Source organism: Ascidiella aspersa, chromosome 9 (genome assembly GCF_963924565.1).
Source record: "Ascidiella aspersa chromosome 9, kaAscAspe10.2, whole genome shotgun sequence".
In the NCBI taxonomy this organism is placed as follows: Eukaryota; Metazoa; Chordata; class Ascidiacea; order Phlebobranchia; family Ascidiidae; genus Ascidiella; species Ascidiella aspersa.
The window spans coordinates 19199969-19219998 of record NC_139455.1 but is presented as its reverse complement, the minus strand read 5'-3'; the positions used below and the strand labels follow the sequence as shown (position 1 = coordinate 19219998).

The 20030-nt window shown below is 37.3% G+C and overlaps 1 protein-coding gene across 1 annotated transcript; it reads left to right on the top strand.

Moving 5' to 3' along the window:
- Positions 1-9123: 9123 nt before the first annotated feature.
- LOC146133448 (aromatic-L-amino-acid decarboxylase-like) lies at positions 9124-18724 on the top strand. The gene is made up of 11 exons (XM_083397358.1): positions 9124-9305; positions 9991-10202; positions 10899-11019; positions 11893-12051; positions 13272-13390; positions 14408-14474; positions 16038-16132; positions 16301-16368; positions 16891-16981; positions 17394-17615; positions 18185-18724. Exons 1-11 carry the CDS (start codon positions 9149-9151, stop codon positions 18371-18373), a joined length of 1500 nt encoding a protein of 499 aa, XP_083253484.1. The 5' UTR covers positions 9124-9148; the 3' UTR covers positions 18374-18724.
- Positions 18725-20030: the final 1306 nt, after the last annotated feature.

Here is a 20030-nt window from a genome sequence, read left to right as displayed (position 1 = left end):
GAATGACAATGGTGGTTTAACAGGAAACATGATGTTTTCTTATTATGTATCAGACCGTGACGGCTGTCGAAAGTGAAAAAGTTTCTTCATCGGAAAATAAATACGGCAATTTTTTGATCTTGGATATACAGTGATACCTAGGCCTATGGAGAACACGTCGATTTAAACAATTTTTTTTAATGTCTGAAGAGTCTGATTTCTATCCTAAATGAGGTTAAACTTAGGTTATTTAACGCGCAAGACCAATAATTCATAATTTTAATTTGGTTAGGTTAAATTATTTAACAAGTGTGTTTTTGGTCAACAGAGCACCATGTACAATTGTACATTGCAAAAATTTTAAAATTAGGTTAATTTACTCCGGATTAATAACGTTTTTGTTACGTCATAATAGACCCGAAACAATGACTTTTTGGCAGGGCAAAGTTTTTTAAACATTTTTACTCCTACATTCAATGTATTTTGCCGGAAACGTCAAAAATCTAATGCAGAAGCGAAAACCATGCTTTTCATTCGTATTGACTCGAAGCTCTTTACTTACTTCAATGGGATTTTCGGCAGCACTTTCGAACCGAAGTAGCTTGCGAATCATTTCAAGGCGCTGCAGAATTGCACATCTTCTCTGGTCACGTTCTCATTGGAGGAACTGCAGACCGATCGGGGCTCCAACATCATTATGTTGATGGCCACTATTATGGTGCTTATGACACTGCTTAAAGGCGTATGCTTCGTCGCAAAGAGGTAAATATAGTCCTTTATGCAAGTTAAAAAACCTGCAGGCCTACTTAAATTGTACATTTTTACTTTGTTTAGGTTTGCGACCTTTCTGCGAAGAATTGTGCTTGTCAATAAAGTCGCATCTTCAAAAGGTTAAAAAAAGCTTGAAGGTAAAAAAATAGTTTACTTTGTACGTCTTGTTCGATAAAAACATTATCTGTTTAGATTTTTGACCATTAGAATATTTCATATTAGATTTTTTGGGGTGGCTAAAAGCTAAAAAACATAGTTTTCATAATGAAAGACGAGATTGGTTGCATTTCTAAAATGGGTGTGTGAAACGTATACTTTTGTGGCATGCAGGCTGTGTGTGCGCGTACGTTCCAGTACGAACTTTATTTAACGTTCCAGTATGAACTTTCAATAAATTTGTTTAGTTAAAAAACACTGTTTATTATGAGAGTACTGCATGCCGCCCGCGAGCCGCAGTTCGGCGGCCGTATATAGTTAATACAACGAAAGCAGCCACGTTGGGCCAAGGCCCTTTGTATTGTATGCCAGTTTTTGTTATCCCGTAATTTATTACTATTTTCACCACTTCACTTTTCAACATAAAGGAATATTTCGATGAGCATGAACGAATTGACATTACGCCAATGTTTTTAATTACTGCTTTGTTTCTTTAAGTATTACAATTTATGGTTTCATTAGCAAAATTAGAATAATTAAAACATCCCAATTACATGTTTGTCGAAAACATGCACCACCTTTGTACCTTCGAACATAAACCCCTTATCGCACGACGAACAAAACTTTAGAATTTTAATACAAAATAAATCCGAAAATGTAGTAAACCAGTGTTGAGTAAAAGAGTCAATAATTAATGCTTTCAACATAGATTTCAGGCACTCCAGAAACTTTAATGCCATTAATCGTTGGAATTCCGACAAGAGAGAATAACAAACAAAAACTACCTGGCCTGAGACTACCTGGCGCATCGTTCCCGTTGTCAGCTTGAATGGTAGTTTTTTTTTTCAAACAGGCTCCCGATCGAAGGACCACACGTGCATTTGATTGTTACGCCCGAAATGTTTAAAGCATTTATTATGCACTTCACAAGGAATATTTCCAAAATGGCAGATGCCATTCTTAATAATGTAAGGCAAAGTGAGGTGAATGACCACTTAATGGCTACTTCTGCTGTATCGCAGGTTGGCCCCTCGCAGTCAACACTCAGCAGCTCATTGGTTAAGGCTGATTTCAAGCCACAGCAAACTGTCTACATTAACAGTACCCGGTACAACACAAACCACTATATGCTGCGCAAAACGTAAATCTGTTCTATCCTCCTCCAGTCAGATTGCCATCTTGGTTAAAGCACTGGTCTTCACTCAGACCAATACACCTGAAATGTAGGACCTTAAAGAAGGTCGAAATTCCAATTTCAACCCAGACCACCAAGCAAAGTTACATGTCCGCCCGCAGCCAATCCATAGATCCGATTTTAAAGTCAATTCCAACCCAGACGCCATCGCTATCATTCGTTAGACCAGTCTCCACACAAATCTTTTCTTCAGCCACCGCTCCAGCATCCACTCAAACTACTGAGCAGAGCTACAAATGCCCAAAGTCGGTTTCGCCGGCTGCTACTCAGACACCCAAAATGAGTATATGCTCTGTGCCTATGTTTTTGCAGACTGATATGAACTCCGGATTTTTTTCACGCGGACCACGTAGTACTTTGCTCAAACCGGCGCCTATGTCCACTTAGACTCTACAGATAGATAACCAAGTTTCATCACTTGGGGGAAAACCTATAGGAAAACCGGCAAGTGTGACAACCTTTACCCAAACAATCTTTGGAACAGTGCGGATGTTGCCATCGCTTAAACTAAGATTAAAATACAACAAAGGATCGCAAACCACCACACTTTCTGCAAGGGGTGGCTGAAGTACTTCAGACAAGGCAAAGGATACCAACAAACATCCAAAAATGACAAATAAACCGAAAATAAAATCTAAAGTTCCTAAAACAGTCGCATACCGTCATTACTAACTTCCCTGAATCGGACGAACTTGGAGGAACGCTCGCACCCAAACACGAATACTATGGCTTGCGAAGTGGTATAGGACAGGGGGTCTCAACCTTTTCATGGTCGTGGCCCACTTTTGTTTTAAAAATTGTTCGTGGCACGCGTGCCACTTGTGGCACGCAAGATGATTTTGCATGGCACGCCAAATGATTTAACGCGCACGTCATATCACCTTAAGAAAGTGCAAGCATTACATCACTACCACATCATTACCATTACTATTACATCACTAACACTATAGCGCTAACTAAATGCTTGCACACACTGCCAGTTCGTGTCATAAATAAGTGTCTTAACTGTGTTGTACTTAATATTATTTTTTGTGGGCGTTATACTTGTTGTTTACCAATAACCGTTCGTATTACGTCACAATGCCCTAATTTTGGCGTAACGTTTGCTACGTTAAAGCAGGGCATTCTACATCAGTGGTTCTCAACCGCCGGTTCGCGTCAACTTTCCCACCGGTCCGCCAAATTTAGTACAAATTTATATCTCAATTGCAAAAAAGCAAGATGTTGAAAGCGGCTTGTCCATCAAATTTAGAACTTATGTTCCGAAATTTGCAGCATTGTGACGTAACATAGAGTTAATGGTCTACTTTGGACTTTATCGTACGTCACAATGCTGGAAGTGTTGTGCCCAACTGTTAAAAGTAAGCTACAACTTGTTTAAGTCTTAAACTTTAAGACCAGTTGTATGTGAAAAACTTCAACAGAACCACGTATAACACGTGTGATATCAATAAGACTGCAGCAAATTTTCCATTACAAGTTTTCGTTATTTGCTTTTAAGTTGTATACTTTTGTGATAATTACATTTTGGGTTGATTTAAATTTTTGAAGGTCCATCGGTCCGCAAAATTTTTTTTAATATTTTACCGGTCCGTAAGCAAAAAAGGTTGAGAATCACTGTTCTACATTAAAAGTAAGCACGAGTGTTTTTGTGCGACTGAGAAACCAACAGTAAAGCGAAACTGATAGTTTTCTAGGTATCAGGCTATCAGCTTAAAAAGCATCGAAGTATATTTAAAATAAGATACGTAAAATAGATGTCAGATCACAGCAGGGCTGCTGAATCGAACTCGGGACTCGAGTAAGACCAGGTAAAACTACCCGAGTCCGACGTGTGCGGCATGCGAAGTACCAAATTTCGAAACTGATTTAGGCAGCAAACTGTAAATTGTTAAGGTGGAATAGCATATCCTCGTGGCATATTTTCCATGACCCTATGAGTGGATTGCGGAATATCCACCTTATTTTAGTTACGTAAATTGGTGAAATACAAAGGCTGAGTCGGACTCGGGACGCGATGAAAACCAACTCCGCAGCATAGAAAAATGTTGGGCACGCGAGTTGTTAATATTTTGACATTATTCATAATCTGGCACACTGCGTACGAAAGGTTGCCGACCCCTGACCTACACATAACGCAACTGTCAAAGCGAAACTTGAGAGTGCACTGTAAAACGAACTAAAGAATTAAACAAATAAAACTAAAATTTTCACCAACTTTACAGATTTCCAAATGCTCTGTGGCCCACCAGTGGGTCATGGCCCACCGGTTGAGAACCCATGGTCTAGGAGAAAACATCCTTTCGTTAAAATCCCCAAATTTACCGATAAAGACATTATAAAAGCCATTAACAAAATACCTAAGGAGGAACACTCCCGCCAATCCCCTACAGAGGTAGATTGGCAGAGGTATTATAAAGAGGAGCTAGCCGAGCAGGCTAAATTAGACGCACAGCGAAAGGCGCGAGACAAATTACAAAAATACAAAAGAGGACACTGTTTCCATGAGTCCAAATTTGCGACAAACGACTGGTAATACAACAACAAAAGTTGGATCTCAGTCGAACCTGCGGGCCCCAAAACAGCCTCGAGAAACACGTCGTACAAGTTAGTAGCTCCAATTCCATAACAGCACCCACTCACAAACCTATTGCTACCCGTTCTAAATTGAGGCCCTCAACTGGCATTAAGTCGCCAGGCAAGGTTAGCTCCGCCTTAAACTAGGGGCACCCATCAGCCGCAGATTGCCTGAAAATAAACAGTCCAAACTACATAGACCGAGCCAACCGCAACGACCAGAAGTACCTTTTGAAGCTGAAATCTCATTACAGGAAGATTTGGCGGACGCGCTTTAAACTTTTCCCCCGAAAAGAGCGGCTCCGATGCCAAATGCGTCTTCAACTTTTCGCGAAAAGCCACGCAAGGATAGGCAGAAACACGAAGATTGGATTGCTAAGATGGATAAAACCCTAACTAGGGAAAAACTGGATCCAGAATGACCCTGAGCATCGCTGCACCTCATCCTCGGTCGTCGGCAAGATGAGAAAGCAGACAAGGATGCGGAAGAGAATCTAGGAAGAGGTTGATCTTCTGGATGAAATCAAAGAGCTGGCTGAACCTCACCAACTTGTCCCATGTGTGTCAGGCGCAAAACACGCCAGTTAGGAAATAAACATGTTAAAATTATTATTATTTATTAGAGTTTCATTTCATCTTACACACTTCAAAATAATGCCCGTTTGTATTCACAGATAGACGATTACGGCAACTTCGACTTAGATTCAGAGGCCTTTTTTCCCGACGACGACTTGCCTCTGATAACCAGCAAAGATGATGTTCGCCAGCTTTGGCGTCGCACCCCCATTGGTCCACTCACCCAAAAAGATGAGAGCGAGGTTGTCGCTTGGTTGCACATCTGGAAACACTACTGTCGGTCACAGTTCCGGAAGCAATACTTGCGATATTGAAGACATTGTGTTTAAATTGATCGCAAATATGGGGAACAGCAATGACATTCAAAACATACTTTTTTACATTTTATCCTTGTTTGAAATAAAACTTTTAAACCTTGGTATGTCGTGTACGTCTGAGCAAAGATATTTCGTATGGTGACACCACGGTATATATCGCGAGCGGTTGCTTCCTTTAGCGATAACCCGTTACATCAAAATGACAAGCACTCCATTTGTAGATGTCGTTTTGCAGGCAGGTTTAGCATTAACATGTAACATTTGTGTCTTGATTGATCACCTAAACATTACATTAGTGCAAGCATATAGCAATTTCCCGCGTGCCGTAATAAGTTTCCATTACAATTTTGTTATAGAAAGCGTGAGTTTAAAGCACTTTTAAACAGGGTCGGATCTAAATGTTTCATGCAATGGAAAAAGGGTCTAATTTATACTAAAAAAAATAACAACGCGTGAAGCGCGAAGAAAGCTTTTGTTTGGTTTAAATTGGCAAACCTTTTAATTTACAAGAAGACGTGATGCACTGCGTACACCCAAAATAATTTATGTACTTGTCAATTCTTTTTTTTTTATATGTTTATCATAAAGGACGGAATGCATCAGAGAAAAGATTATATAGATTAAGTTGAAAAAAAATTCATTTAAGAGAGTTCCATGCTACGAATAGTTTCCACTTATAGTTTTCATGCGCACAGCCTTTTGGTATGAGAAGACTCGCTCAAACGAAAGGTGGACTTGATTTGCGGGAAGCGCGAATTTTTTTGCTTTTTTGTTATGTTAAAATTTTTTAAAACATGACGCATGACCTTATATCCAGTTTGAAAAAGAGGTCGCGTGCCGGATGATTTACACTGGCGGGCCGGGTCAGGCCCGCGGGCCGTAGGTTCCCGACCCTCCATTTGTGCTTATGCGCACTGGTTCAGATCGTTTCACAGGGATAATCCAGAACAGGTGTTAAGGACTTGGGAAAATAGGCAATATTGTTGCGGCCTCATTTCATTTCAAAAACCGTCATTTTAAAAACAAAACCGCAATAATGAAATGAGTATACCATAAAAGCATATTTTTACGCCGACGTGTACTTTAATTATTTTTATATTTCAGCAAGAAATATATGTGTCTGGTGGATATTTTATTAATGCATTTTTTTATTTGTAAACTTAGCCATCAGCCTGAAAATAAATTCATTTCATAATACTGTTAGCTTTTTCTTAAAAAAAAAAACAGTTTTATAAAATAAAGATATAGTTTAAATTTTAGCTGTCAGATCACAAACAGCTTTGCACAAACTCGGGAAGTCAAGCGCGGAAATTAATTTCACCTGCTTTATACGAAAAATTGTCAATAAAATGAAAACAAATAAAGGTTATAATATAAAAGTGTTTCTTCTTATATGACGGTGGTTCTTAACGTTTTTGGCATGAGCCTTCTTCAAATATTAAATAATAGTATACTGAAGCAGTTTTTTTAACAACTACCAGTGAGATAATAAAAGTTTTGCAACTTGAACGATCAAAATGCGTTCTTTACAAGAAATTGATAACATCTTTGTATTATATAGCTTTTGTATTAAAAAAAAAAAAAAAAAAAAAAAAAAAAAAATATCGTTAGGACGCCTCGTTTAAATTTCACTTCATGACCTTTAGACCCTTTAGAAAAGAACTGTAAGCTATATATGTTATCCATATCAGAGTTGATTTTGTCGGCACATGTTTACCTATAGTTTGGAATCGCCTCTGTATTTATTTGAATCAAGCAGTCCATTTATTTGAATCAAGCAATCGTAATCGGTTAATTTCAAAGGAGTGGGACTCGGGATTAGTAGGTCGGAATCAATATTGATGTATTTCCGAATAGGACTCCGTGGCCCTGGCTAACACATGCTCTAGGTAACTTTTGAGATCCAATTAACTGAACACCTGCATTTGGATTGTATTCGCAGTATGTCGAATAGTTTTAGACGTTTAAAATTGTATTCGCATTAAATTGTATTCGCAGTACAATATTCATTCAATGCTAAATCTTGACATTGAGTTTTGTTTTTTACAAACAACTAATATATTTAAACAGGCTTTACGCATGTTACAATTTTTTATTTAGTAGGTGAAAGTACCTAACATCAGTCTCGGGACGCTTTATCTGCTCGATAAATAACTTAACTTAAACTTGACTTAAAACCGATAGTATTTTCAATAAACATTTTTTGTTGTTGAAAAAAATTGAGACCTTTATTTCAATTATTGTGCTTATACAATTTGCTTACCTTTACATTTTTATATTTTTGTTGAGTCATGCTCAATAATCGGTCGAGTTTTTCTATTTTAATAGTTCAAAGTTTACATTTAGTCAACGACTGACGTAAAACTTATTTGTTGACGCAAACCTTATTTATTGTCTTTTGGTACTTGACTTACATTTTTTTGCAAAATAGCCTACTTTTGGGAAACCGCTGGAGAAATTTGACCAACAAAACACCTTAAAAAAAACACTGGGCCTACTGGGTAAATCTTCAAGCAGCGGCCATGCCAAACGCCGTCTGGCTGTGTGTCACATTCAAGCTGTCTGCATACCGCTGGCCGTGTTTTCGTCAATTATTTTATCTAGAATTTCCTGTTTTGTTAATTCTTGTGTTAAATGCCTGATTTCCCAGTCATTTTTTTGTCGAGCCTAACAAAATATCAAACACCAACATCTGTTTATTTGCACACGGGGTCGCCTAAGAACAACTAATTATTGAAGGTAATTATTTCATAAGGCGCAGTGTAGATGAAATAAGGATTATATTTTGTGTAAAACTGCTGAAGAATGTAGTAGGGAAGGTTAAAATAAAAAAGTTATATGACGTCTTTTACGCATAGAAAGTCTTGATGGTATGATATTTAAACTGAGATCCAACGCATCACGACTTTTGCATTATTTAAGAATATTTAAGTAGCTTGGAAAGTTTTTTTGTTTTTCTGTACCATATACCATAATAATAAGCGATTTCTGAAGGGTAAAAAAAAGCTGACTAAAGGTAGACCAAATGGTCTAGGGTAAAGTCAACATCCGAGCAATTTCAATAGGAACAAATCTTTTTGAACCACCAATGTAGCCTATACAAGTTTGTCTATTCAATTCGGAGAAAAAATGGTAGAGATTAAAATGCAAATTGGCCTATGCATAGTTTTTCTATAACAGCTATCAATCAACGGCCAACATGAATGCCTTCATATTAGCTGCAAAATTTTCTGCAGACCAGTGGCATATCAGGTCGTCATAACAAGTTATTATAACAGTAAAGTGGCATTTCTTTTTTTTAGAGACTCGTTGCTGAATGTGTGTTTATTTTCTGGACACAAATATTTCACGACCTTAAATTCCGTTAACAAATCACAAAAATTATATTTAACAACTGTTTGCTGCGAATTAGAAAGTTTGAAAAAAAGGGTTTGAGTTTAGGTTGCAAATCAATGCCATTTTTTCCAATGCAATTATTGATTTATTAAAATTACAAAATAAAATATTTTTATACTCACTTTAACCAAACTGCCCAGTATACTTAAACAAGCTTTAAAAAAAAAGAAAAAAAAGGGAGATGTCATCAAACAAACTTCATTCAACGGACGAAGTCATATCAACCAGAGGTATCAGCCACGAGGAATTTCGCCAGGCCGCCAGACAAGCTATCGACTATATTATCAAATATCACGACGAAGTAAAATACAAGCGTCCCCTTCCTGACGTGGAGCCAGGTACATTTTTTTCCATCAGCCGTGAGTGGTAAAATCATTGTTTTTCATTTTTTTATTTTTATGTTTATTAAAATGTAACAGATAATCATATTTCTCGAGTATAGGATGATCAAAAAAATCAAGTAAACGACCGATCGGCGAATAGGCCTACTATCTTTTTACTTCAAAAAATATTTAGTCCATACTGCCTTGAATGAATTCATTTTTATGACAAAGTGCTGTCTTCTCGATGAAATTAATAAAATAGTTTTTTGTTTATTAATTTAATTATAACTATATGATAACTTCTGAAATGTGGGTTCCTCCGAAACAGTACAGTGTTAGAAAGGCAGTTAACCATTTTACTTATCAAATCCCTTAAGTTGTCAGCGTGAGGTGAATGGAAAATGACAAAACGTGATGTTACTGTTGAAAACAAATTTAAGGCGTTAATGGAATCGATTTTTCAGGGTTTCAAATAATTATACGTAGGACAAACTACCTAAACATTGAATGAATATGGAGAACAACATTGTTGCGTGTAAAGTAAGCCCCTAATTTTGCAGTCGCCCTGGTTATTGGGTTGGATGTAACCAATTAAACTTTATTTGATAGATTTTTACGTCGCATTAATTTGCAGGCGATAAAATGAAATCATTTTTTGAAAGCTTTTTCTGATTTTCTTCTTGTGCAATAATTCTTTTAGGATTTCTTCGGCCCCTTATTCCGACTGAAGCGCCGGAGGATGGCAACGAGAAATGGAGCGAAGTGCTCAAAGATTTCGATCGGGTGTTTATGAAAGGCGCTACACACTGGCTGTCGTCCGACTTTAGAGGTTTCTTTCCGATGGGCTTTAGTTACGCCTCATTTCTGGGCGATATTCTGTCGGAAGGCGTAAGCAGCGCCAGTTTTAACTGGGTAACGTTCATTTGATGCTAAATTGTAATAATGCTTTTGTATCGTAAGTAATAGCTTTCCAAGTTTGAAATAAGACAAACGCAATTAATGCGGTAAGTCTTAATTTAACAATTTAAACCAATTTAAATCAAATATGCGCAAAATTCTTTCTGCAATTAGACTAATTTTCGAGGCATATTTGCGCACGAGATCGTTAGCGAATGTCTTATAGGAATATTGGTTTTATGGTGTTATGGTATGACGCAACTTTGTGACGTCATCTCTAAATAAATTCATGCACTCATCCCCGAAAAATCCTGGATCTACCCCTGTCCGATACCGACATTAGTTATGTTCTGTTATGAGTTATTGCGACTTGGGCGATACTATCGGATCGCAGCCGATACACGATGCCATGTGGTAGTATCGGTACTCGTCCGATACTAGGGTGGTATCGGTGCCGATCCGATACCAAATTAATATGTAACAGCTATGCTTTGTGGTCCAACGTAGAGTTTTCTACCATAGTAATACTCATTTGGTATCGGATCATATCGCGATACTTTTTGCTGAAATATCGGGTATTGGTATCGGAATGACATATCAATTATCGAACATCTCTAATTAAAGCCCGTTTTCCTTTTCAACTCTATTTGATAGATTAATTTAGTAAGAAAAACCAATGCCGTCAAATATGTGGCTAAATATGCTTTTCAGCAATCAAGTCCGTCCAGCACAGAGCTAGAAACTGTAATGATGGATTGGTTCGCGAAGGCGATGGATCTCCCTAAAAAATTCCTCCACAATGGAATAGGACCTGGTGGTGGAGGCATTCAGAGTAAGACATAAATTAAGGATTTAATTTCAGCCAATAAAATTCTTAGTAACTAAAAATAACACGCATCTACTCCAGCCATACGACCGAAATTAGAACATCATCAACGTGGGAATAAAACACAGTTCCAAATAAAACTAAAATGGGACTTATACACTAATAGCCGTAATAACGTCTCAATCGGAATAGTCCTAAACACGTCGGAATATTAAGTTCTAAACGGCAAAACAGCGGCGCCCAGAAGTCAACACCAAAACGGTAGGTGCCAGACAACACGTTGTCCCATACACCCTCCCTAGACTTTTAGGCCTTATTTCGATAAATTTAGGACTTAATCGGACAGATTTGGATCTTTTTTAAACGATTTTAGACCTTATTCTGTCCTGCTTGTTACTGCGTATTTGACTTTATTATTATGTTGTGTTTAACGCTATGTTATTTTAGACTATTCTGATTTAGATATTGCTGCTTTGTAGGTCATGTGGGAGTTCCCGTATATGCCTATATATATCGTTGTTATTTAAAACGTTTAAACAGTGTAAGCGAGTTGCTCACTGGGGCTCCGTTTTAATGATTAATTTAGCATTTTGCTCCACTGCTAAGCTTATTGAGACTATTTGCTCGTGTTCATTCCAAGAAAATCAAATACTGAACAACGTTGTGCACGATTGATGTGTTTGGTTCAATACCGTGGTGGCATTACAGTGGACAACAGAGCGAAATTATCGTAAGGCTATACCTCAATATATTCAGGTTTTTCAGTAAGTACCATAGCGAAAATGCGGTAATCAATGGAACGTATCTCATGAGGAGTTTTCTAAAACTTTCGACCATTACCGAATCACCGGGCAAAATCATATTTTATTAAAATCCCAGGAACTGCTAGTGACGCAATGCTGATGACGTTGCTGGCCGCTCGCAGCAAAGTGATGCAGGCGCAACTTAAGAAGCATCCGAGTTGGTCCACATACGACGTTCTTTCAAGAATGGTGGTCTACACTTCAGAATACGCACATTTCTGTGTGGAGAGAGCAGGTTGCAGTAGACGGGATTCCTCGCTGAACAACAGCGCAATGCTTGACCTTATAATACTTACGTGCACTAAATACCTAAATCCCCAAGTCATTTGTAATTCAATAAATTTAGGTCAAACAATTTGGAATCAATCAAAACATTGGCCTTAATTTAATGCACTTTAAATGGCAATTATACTTGCTTTGTCAATGACGATTTTTAGCTAATTAGGCTTGTTGAGGCCTGTTATTTGTTGAAAATGACTCAATTTAACGTTACTAAGAGAGTTACTTTTCTAGGTCTTAATTGGTTTAGCGTGTATATAGGCTACGTTTTCAACGAACAGCAGTTCAAATCGACAGAAATTGTTGTGGATTACGATTTTTTTAAATTGGCTAGCAACGTAGCAAGACTTAGAAAATGTATATAACAGAAAATAGGATAATTGCAAATTATAACCGAAAAAAGACACAGCATACACTGTAACATATTTCCTAAAGCAAAAACAAAATTTGAGCTTAAACTAATGCTGTAAACTAGGCCTGCGTGGTTAATTCTGCCGGATCGTGTATACCAGGGCTTCCCAACCTGTGGGCCATGGCCCCCTAGCGAGCCATGAGGCTTTTTCAATTTAAATTTAAATAACTCTTGAAGCTGCAAGAAGAGACAGCAACCCGACTGAGCTTTGAAAAAGATAGTTTGACCACATTTTGGGCAAAACTAAGCAATTCATACCCTAAGCTTAATGAAATGGTCATGCCATTGCTATTGCCTTTCCCATGAACATATCGTTGTGAATGTGGGTTTTTAAACAATGTTACTTCTGAAGACAAAGCAGCACAGTGTCTTGGATATTCATTATGACAAAGGTTGCAAAAAAATAGGGGGGCCATTGATTTCTCAATTTTTTTAAAGGGGGCAACGATGTAAAAAAGGATGGGAACCCCTGGGCCTGGTGTATATACCGTACATTGTTCTTATAAATATATAAAACAGTCAAAATGTTGTTGGATGTAATTTAATATAATTTTAAACTTCAAAACGCTTACTGCAGTTTTTGTTAATTTTGTGAACGATTATGACTTGAAATGATGGTGACAAATTTTAACCTAAAGTGTAAATTTTGACAAACTTATTTAAAAATACGGCCTAGTTTATACATGGTTTTGGATAAAAAAAACGATTTCCATTTCGAAACCAGCCCTAAGGTTTTTGACGAAGAACTTAATTTATCTTTAAAGCCCTGGTGGCCATGGTGCAACTTCGGACACTGGAGACCGATGACCAGGTATCCATGAGGGGGAATACCCTACGCCGAGCATTAGAGGAGGACATAAAGGATGGAAAGATTCCGATATTTGTAAGTTAACGGGATAAGCGCTCTCATCTTTAACCCCCTCTTGTACCCATTCTTTCGTCTATCAACAGTTAGTTCGAAAAAGCATTACGTTTGAAGAAGAAATTACACAAGTAACTTTATATTAGCCGTGTTTAAAAAACTACTTTTGAAAGCAGTTTTAAACGCAGTTAAAAAATAACTGATTTGTATTACAAACACGCACACAAGTAAGCATGTGGACTTAAATGCATTGAAGCATGCGTGTTTTTATTGCAAGTCTCATTAAACTAATTTGCCTCGGCAATCAACCTCGCTATTGCTTCAATAAGTTTTTGCTGTTGTCTGATTACAATTCCACACAGTTTGTGTTGGCTATTGTGGGCAAACCGGCTAATGCCGGCAAGCACAACCACTCGCTGTCTTGACACGACTAGACTGGATATATATTGATATAAGTTTCGCATATACAAGTTGAAAGTTTGCATGAAAGAGAGAAGGCGACACGAGAAAGCGGAAATGATTTATAACCCGGTACCTTTTTGGCAGCCGGGAACTTTAACAATAACGCGTTCACACAAGTGAAATACTTTTATCTGTTACGGAAGTATGTGTCACGATATAACATTTATCATGTGTGAAACAGCCGAATGCTTTGTTCTCAGAATGACAGCGAGTGTTTGGTAAAAGGCGTAAAAAAGTGACAAATCATAAAATATTTTATAAATATACAACAGGATGTTTTTGGTAAGGATGCGTTATGACAATTTTGATAATTAGACAAGAAATAATAAAGGGGCGCATGTTTTTGTTATTCGTTAATTACTTAAAACGATTAATTAAACATGTAAAAATGGCCACTGTCACCACAGCATACTATCTATCGAAAATATTTGGCATTTAAAGTTGTCTTGTCAAGGGCGTTTGATAAGTTATAAAAGTGTTGTTTTGTTTAAAGTGTGTCCTGCGAATATTTTTTTGTTTGTTTTGAGCCTAAATTTTTTTTGTTTTAATTCATATAAAGTTACATTAATTTTGCAGGTATGCGTTCCTATAGGCACAACGGCTTGCTGCTCTTATGACAATCTCAGCGAAATCGGACCGATATGTAAGTGCATAAACCTAGCGATACAGAAAACACGAAGGTTCCGGTTGGGTATAACCATTCAAACTTAAACTGTATTTCACCAAAAACTTGGGACGGGGCGCAAGCATTTTTTGTACAATATACCTTAAATCGACATACTAAAATTTTAGATAGGTAATGTGGGCATAAATTGTGCCTCTTCTTCTAACTGTTCTCCTCTAACTCTTTCCCTCTAACTCTTCTCCTCCGAGTCTTCCCACAACTCTGCGTTAATTCTTCTCCCCTAACCCTAACCATTCCTTAAACTCTTCCTCAAACTCTTTCTGTAACTCTTTCCTTAACTCTCAGCCCTTTCTTCAACTCCTTTTCTTAACTCCCTGCTCTTTCTCCACTCTTTCCCTTAACTCCCTGACTCGTTCTATAATTTTTTTCCGAATCTTCCTCCGACTTTCCCTCCAACTCTTCCTATAACTCTTTCTCTAATTCTTTCCCCGAGACTTCTTTTCAGACTTTTTCTACAAATCTTCCTCCTCTAACTCTTCCCACAACCCTTTTTTTTCAACTTTTACTTCTACTCTCTCTGCAACTCTTCCTACAGCTGTATCTTCTATAATCTTTGTTCTACGGTGTCCCAAACTCTTTGTCCGACTCTCCCTCCAACTCTTCCCACAAGTCTTTCTCTAACTCTTTCCCTGAGACTCCTTTTCAGACTCTTTCTACAAATCTTTATCCAAATCTTTCACCAACTTTTTTTTTTCAACTTTTACTCCTACTCTCCCTACAACTTTTCCTACAGCTCTATCTTCTATAACACTGGGGAACACAATTTTTGTTGACTTCGATCTAACAATTGTTTTTGACTAACTATTGGGCGCTGAATCCAAAAATGACATCACTTTTTGTCTATCACGTCAAGTTTTTGAGCTAGGTACCCACCACTTTTTTCAGAACCCATGAAAAGTACAACATTTAAGACATCTGCGTTCATTGTATAAAACGCTCTAAAAAATACAAGTAACCAAAAATAACTCAATTGTTTTCAAATAAAAAATTGTACAGCTTTATTCTGTTCCTTTAACGAATATTGCTTCTGCAGGACAAATAAAATGTGAGTTTTAGGGCAAACAATTACGCTTGTAGGGGTAGCTTTTCCTGTCATGTTTAAGCTGTGGGCAGTCTCACTTAATATTCCAGCAATAGTCAGCCAGCATATGTAAGTCCCTATTTCCCTGATCTTTCCTCCATCACCTTCAGATCTTGGAGGAATCGTTCTCCTTGCTCATCGCTGACTGCACCAAGGTGTTCCGGGAAAGCAAGATGGCTATGCAAAAAAAGGCTTCTTGATGTTCATGTTGCAGCCGAGTTCTGTGTAACTTTCCAATAGCTTCTGAACCATTTTGACATAATTTTCTATCCTTGTATTCCCAAGAAATCCCTTGATAATGTTTTTTAATGATAACCGCGTATTTTCTTCCAATTCGTTCATCTTTGATGAGTTGCCGAGTTTGTGGACCATTAAATACACCAGCCCTAATTCGGACCAACCTAAAGTGGTAAACATCAATTTGTTTATTTCTCTTTTAGGTGAGGAGTACGGCATCTGGGTGCACCTGGAGGCTGCATACGCGGGTTGTGCACTGCTCTGTCCGGAATTTCGCCATATCGCCAAAGGAATCGAGGTAATACTCGGCTTAATTGCTAGCTAGGTTACTTTAAAACAAAACACTGTTTCCAACCAAGATTTTTTTATCTCGCAAAGTCACACACTATTTGTGTCCTCTGACAACAGTTTTTGTCCTGGTATTTTGCAAATCCTTCATTTATCCTTCTAACTTTGTTATTTTTAGTACGCCACTTCGTTTGCCTGCAACCCGCACAAAATAACATTGATATCCTGGGATTGCTGCGTTTTATGGTGAGACCCCTTTAAAGGCTATATCTGACTTTCACTAAATCTAGATTCTTGGCCTGGTTTATTTACGCACTGTTGCAACTCAAACAAGAACATACATTTTATTTGTTGTGATGAGATGATTCACATTTTAATTAAACGAATGTAATGTATAACAATAAGTATGCAATTTGGTTTAAAAATGAACTGCTCTTGATTCGCAGTCAATGCTTTCATTATTTACAAAGTGGTTGTTCAGTTCCGACTAAAAGCGTAAAAAAACGAAAAAATATATTTTAAAATTTGAGCTATAAAACTAGCTATAGCAAATTTTTTGACAATCACTTACAAGGCAAAAATCGTAGATTCTATACGCTACGAGTTAAATCGCTTGGTTTATAACTTTAAGTTTGAATAAATGCGCTTCAATATGTGTTTCTGAATTGTACATGTCCTTGCTTGGCCGGCGGCTCCTGGACAATTGGCAATTAGCCTACTTATCAGTGCATCACGACGTAATTGTCATTTTCATATTTTCGGTTGTAGGGTCGACAACACCATGGATATGAATAACGCGTTGTACGTGAACTCTCTTTTCATGCAGCATTCTTACCAGGGTCGCGTTATTGATTACATGGTAAAGTATAACTGAGTTACATAACAATGTTGCACTGAATTTGAAATGTTAGAAATATGGTTGATATGTAGACGCCAAATGACACAAATCAGTTAATAAAACTGTTTTCTTATAATTTTTACCAAAGAATGTTTAAGTTGGTTATTTAAAATGCGTCTTTGGTGATTAGAAAAAAATGCCGGCATTTTAACTGGGAAATTTCGAAGCAACATCTTTTTCAAAAGCGGGACGTTATCCAGCCCTTCCAGTTGCCCTCCCAATATACGTGTATTTTTCGCTACTATAGTTGCAATTATATTGCCCTGAAGAAAATTGCCCTAATATGTAATCGAAACGTTGGCATTTAAATAAAATTTTGCCGGAAGAGCCATTGTCACCGCGTTTACACAAACCTGGTTTTATTTTACTTCAGCATTGGGAAATTCCTCTTGGCAGGTGGACCCGTTCGCTCAAGTTGTGGTTTGCGTTCCGCATGACCGGCGTTAAGGCTTTGCGCGAGTACGTTCGCCGAGGCGTGACGGAAGCAAAACATCTGGAGGCTTTGGTCAACGAAGATCCGAGATTCGAGATGGCCTTTCCAGTCAGTCTCGGACTCGTGTGCGTTCGAATGATAAGGCAAGACTGTAGCTTGGAGGTATGCTCAGAATTGCTGTTTGCAAATCGTGGGGGAAAGCTTTATCGGGTCGGATTCAATACACAACATGAGTTGCTACTATTGCTCCTGATTCCTATAAAAATAGCATGACAACAACACAATTCAGGGTCAATTGTAGGAGTCTTGTATGGAAGATGAAAACTTAGATATAAAATCACATGTTACGTCACCAAGAGAGCTGTTATAAAGGATTTAACTACGCAACTAAAGTTAAGTTAATCACGCATTTTTTTTGCATTAATTTGGTTTCAGTGGGCAAAACTTTTATTTTAAAGGAAACTTGACTAACTCGGCACATAAAAAGAATAGCATTGTTAACTTACCAGCTTAATGACTTCGCCGAACACAAGTAAAAATCGCACCAAACATATATTTCCGATTTATCTTGTTTTATTTAAAATTATTGTCATGCTCTTTAAGATAAAGGCCAAATTGCAAAGACGCTATAGGAAGAAAAATACTTTTTAGAGGGGCATGGCGAACAATTTTTCTTATTTTTGGGGCAGTTTTCAAAGCTCTCACAAACAATTCCGCTCTTTATTCAACAGGAATGCAACGCTCTGAACAAAAAACTACACGAGGTGATTTGCAAGGACGGTCGGCTTTTCCTGACGCCGGCCAAGGTCAAGGGAAAGATGTTTGTACGCGTTGTGACCGGCGGTTGCTCAAGCAGCATCGAGAGTGTGGAAAAGTGCTGGGAAATTATCAAGGAAACAGCGGCTACTTTAGAAAACTAAACGGCGCGTGAACTTTAGAATTAATTTGAACTTTAGAATAAATTTGATTTTGTTAGGTTGTTTCAAGTTAAACCATTGAAAAACTCGTAAAAACTCATAAAAATCGATATTGCCTATCGAAATTTTCTCTGTGTTGGTTTAACGATGCCTGCACTGGTATTACTTTTATGCGCAAATAACATATTTCATATCGTGCGCAATTCAAACTTCTTTAATCTGAATTGCCTTATCAACAAAGGCGACGGTTAGCCAAAACTTGGCAATTTTTCTGTTCAAATTTTCTACGGTTGAGTTTACTGCCCAAACTCGGTGACACATGTATATATGAAGGTATTTTATGCCGATTAAATTTAAAAAAAAAAAAAAAAAAAAAAAAAAAAACAGTTTAAAAAAAATATGCATGCTGCCATAAACTCAGAAATTTCACATGTTTTGATTTGCTTAAAAAGGATATAAGCTGCCAGAAATGACAACTTAAATTACCTTTCCATTTGTATCAAAACCATGACGAAAATTATTTGGAATGAGTTAAATAAAAAAATGTACATATTAAATTATGCAAGTGTTTTCGAAACTGTGAACGTGAAAGTTCGTGACTCAATTAGGCGTAAGTTGGTACTAAGGCGGATTAAACTCACTCAGTGAGCTTATTTAGAGTGCTCAATAGACTTAGCTGCTACAAAAGGAGACTTATCAACAGGCCTCTGATAATTCAATTCAGACAAAGTGGGTTTACATTATGAACTTCGGTTGAACATTTATCAAGCGCGCCTGACAATATATATATATATGGGTCTAACAAAAAACACAGTTACAGTTGCAGGAGAAGGAAAGTTTAGATTCCATAATGAAGTGTATTATATCGGCTAGAAGCCTTGCTGGACAAATATGCAGAAGTCTTGCTGGACAAATACGAAAACTTGAGCAGAAAGTAAGCGGAAATGTTGGTTTGCGAAGTTCCATGAAATTTACACTTTAAAGCCTTAGATTGAAGTCTTCACGTATAAATAGTGTGAACGCAAAGGTATTGCGTTTTGATGTCATTGCAACTGACAATCACTAAACAGATGTTAGATATAAGACAGTTTATTCCGATGCCCATACACGATATTTTGGATAAAAAGTACCGGTAAAGCGATCTGCCCCGATAGTAAAAGACGTCATTACTTTTTTTACCAAATAAGCAAAATACATGAAATTGAAACACAAATGTTCAAAGGCAATTTTTTTTGCTTTAGCGTTACAAACGCCATTTACCCCCAGCTGTTAACCAATTATTTTTCGGAAAATTTATCCTTTAAAATAGAATCGCATTTGAATCAATATTTTTGGACATACCTAATTAAAACAGCTTCAACTCTTAATGTCACTTCTAATTACTAAAATGTATTTTACTCACGGCCTACAAAGCCACTATATTTGAATTTTTTTAAATAAATTCAGTTACTCAAATTAAACAACTATCTTTGGTTTTTAAATTTTATGTTGGTAGGTGGAAAGAACTATTATTGTCAGCACATTTTTAACAACTTTTAGTACAGTTTTAAGATCAATTCTGCTTGAATTGTTTTGGTTTGACAATATCCCTCTGGTTTCGACTTAGACCTTGAGACATTGGCTCTGTTCAATAACAGGTCGCCAAGAAGACCACTATGTT

What these genes read in the sequence shown, in the direction of transcription:
- LOC146133448 (XM_083397358.1), top strand. Translation starts at nt 9,149, where the DNA reads ATGTCATCAAACAAACTTCATTCAACGGACGAAGTCATATCAACCAGA. An exon ending in ATGGAAAGATTCCGATATTT is followed by an intron (nt 13,391 to 14,407) that starts GTAAGTTAACGG and finishes TTAATTTTGCAG; the next exon opens with GTATGCGTTCCTATAGGCAC. An exon ending in GTCGCGTTATTGATTACATG is followed by an intron (nt 16,982 to 17,393) that starts GTAAAGTATAAC and finishes ATTTTACTTCAG; the next exon opens with CATTGGGAAATTCCTCTTGG.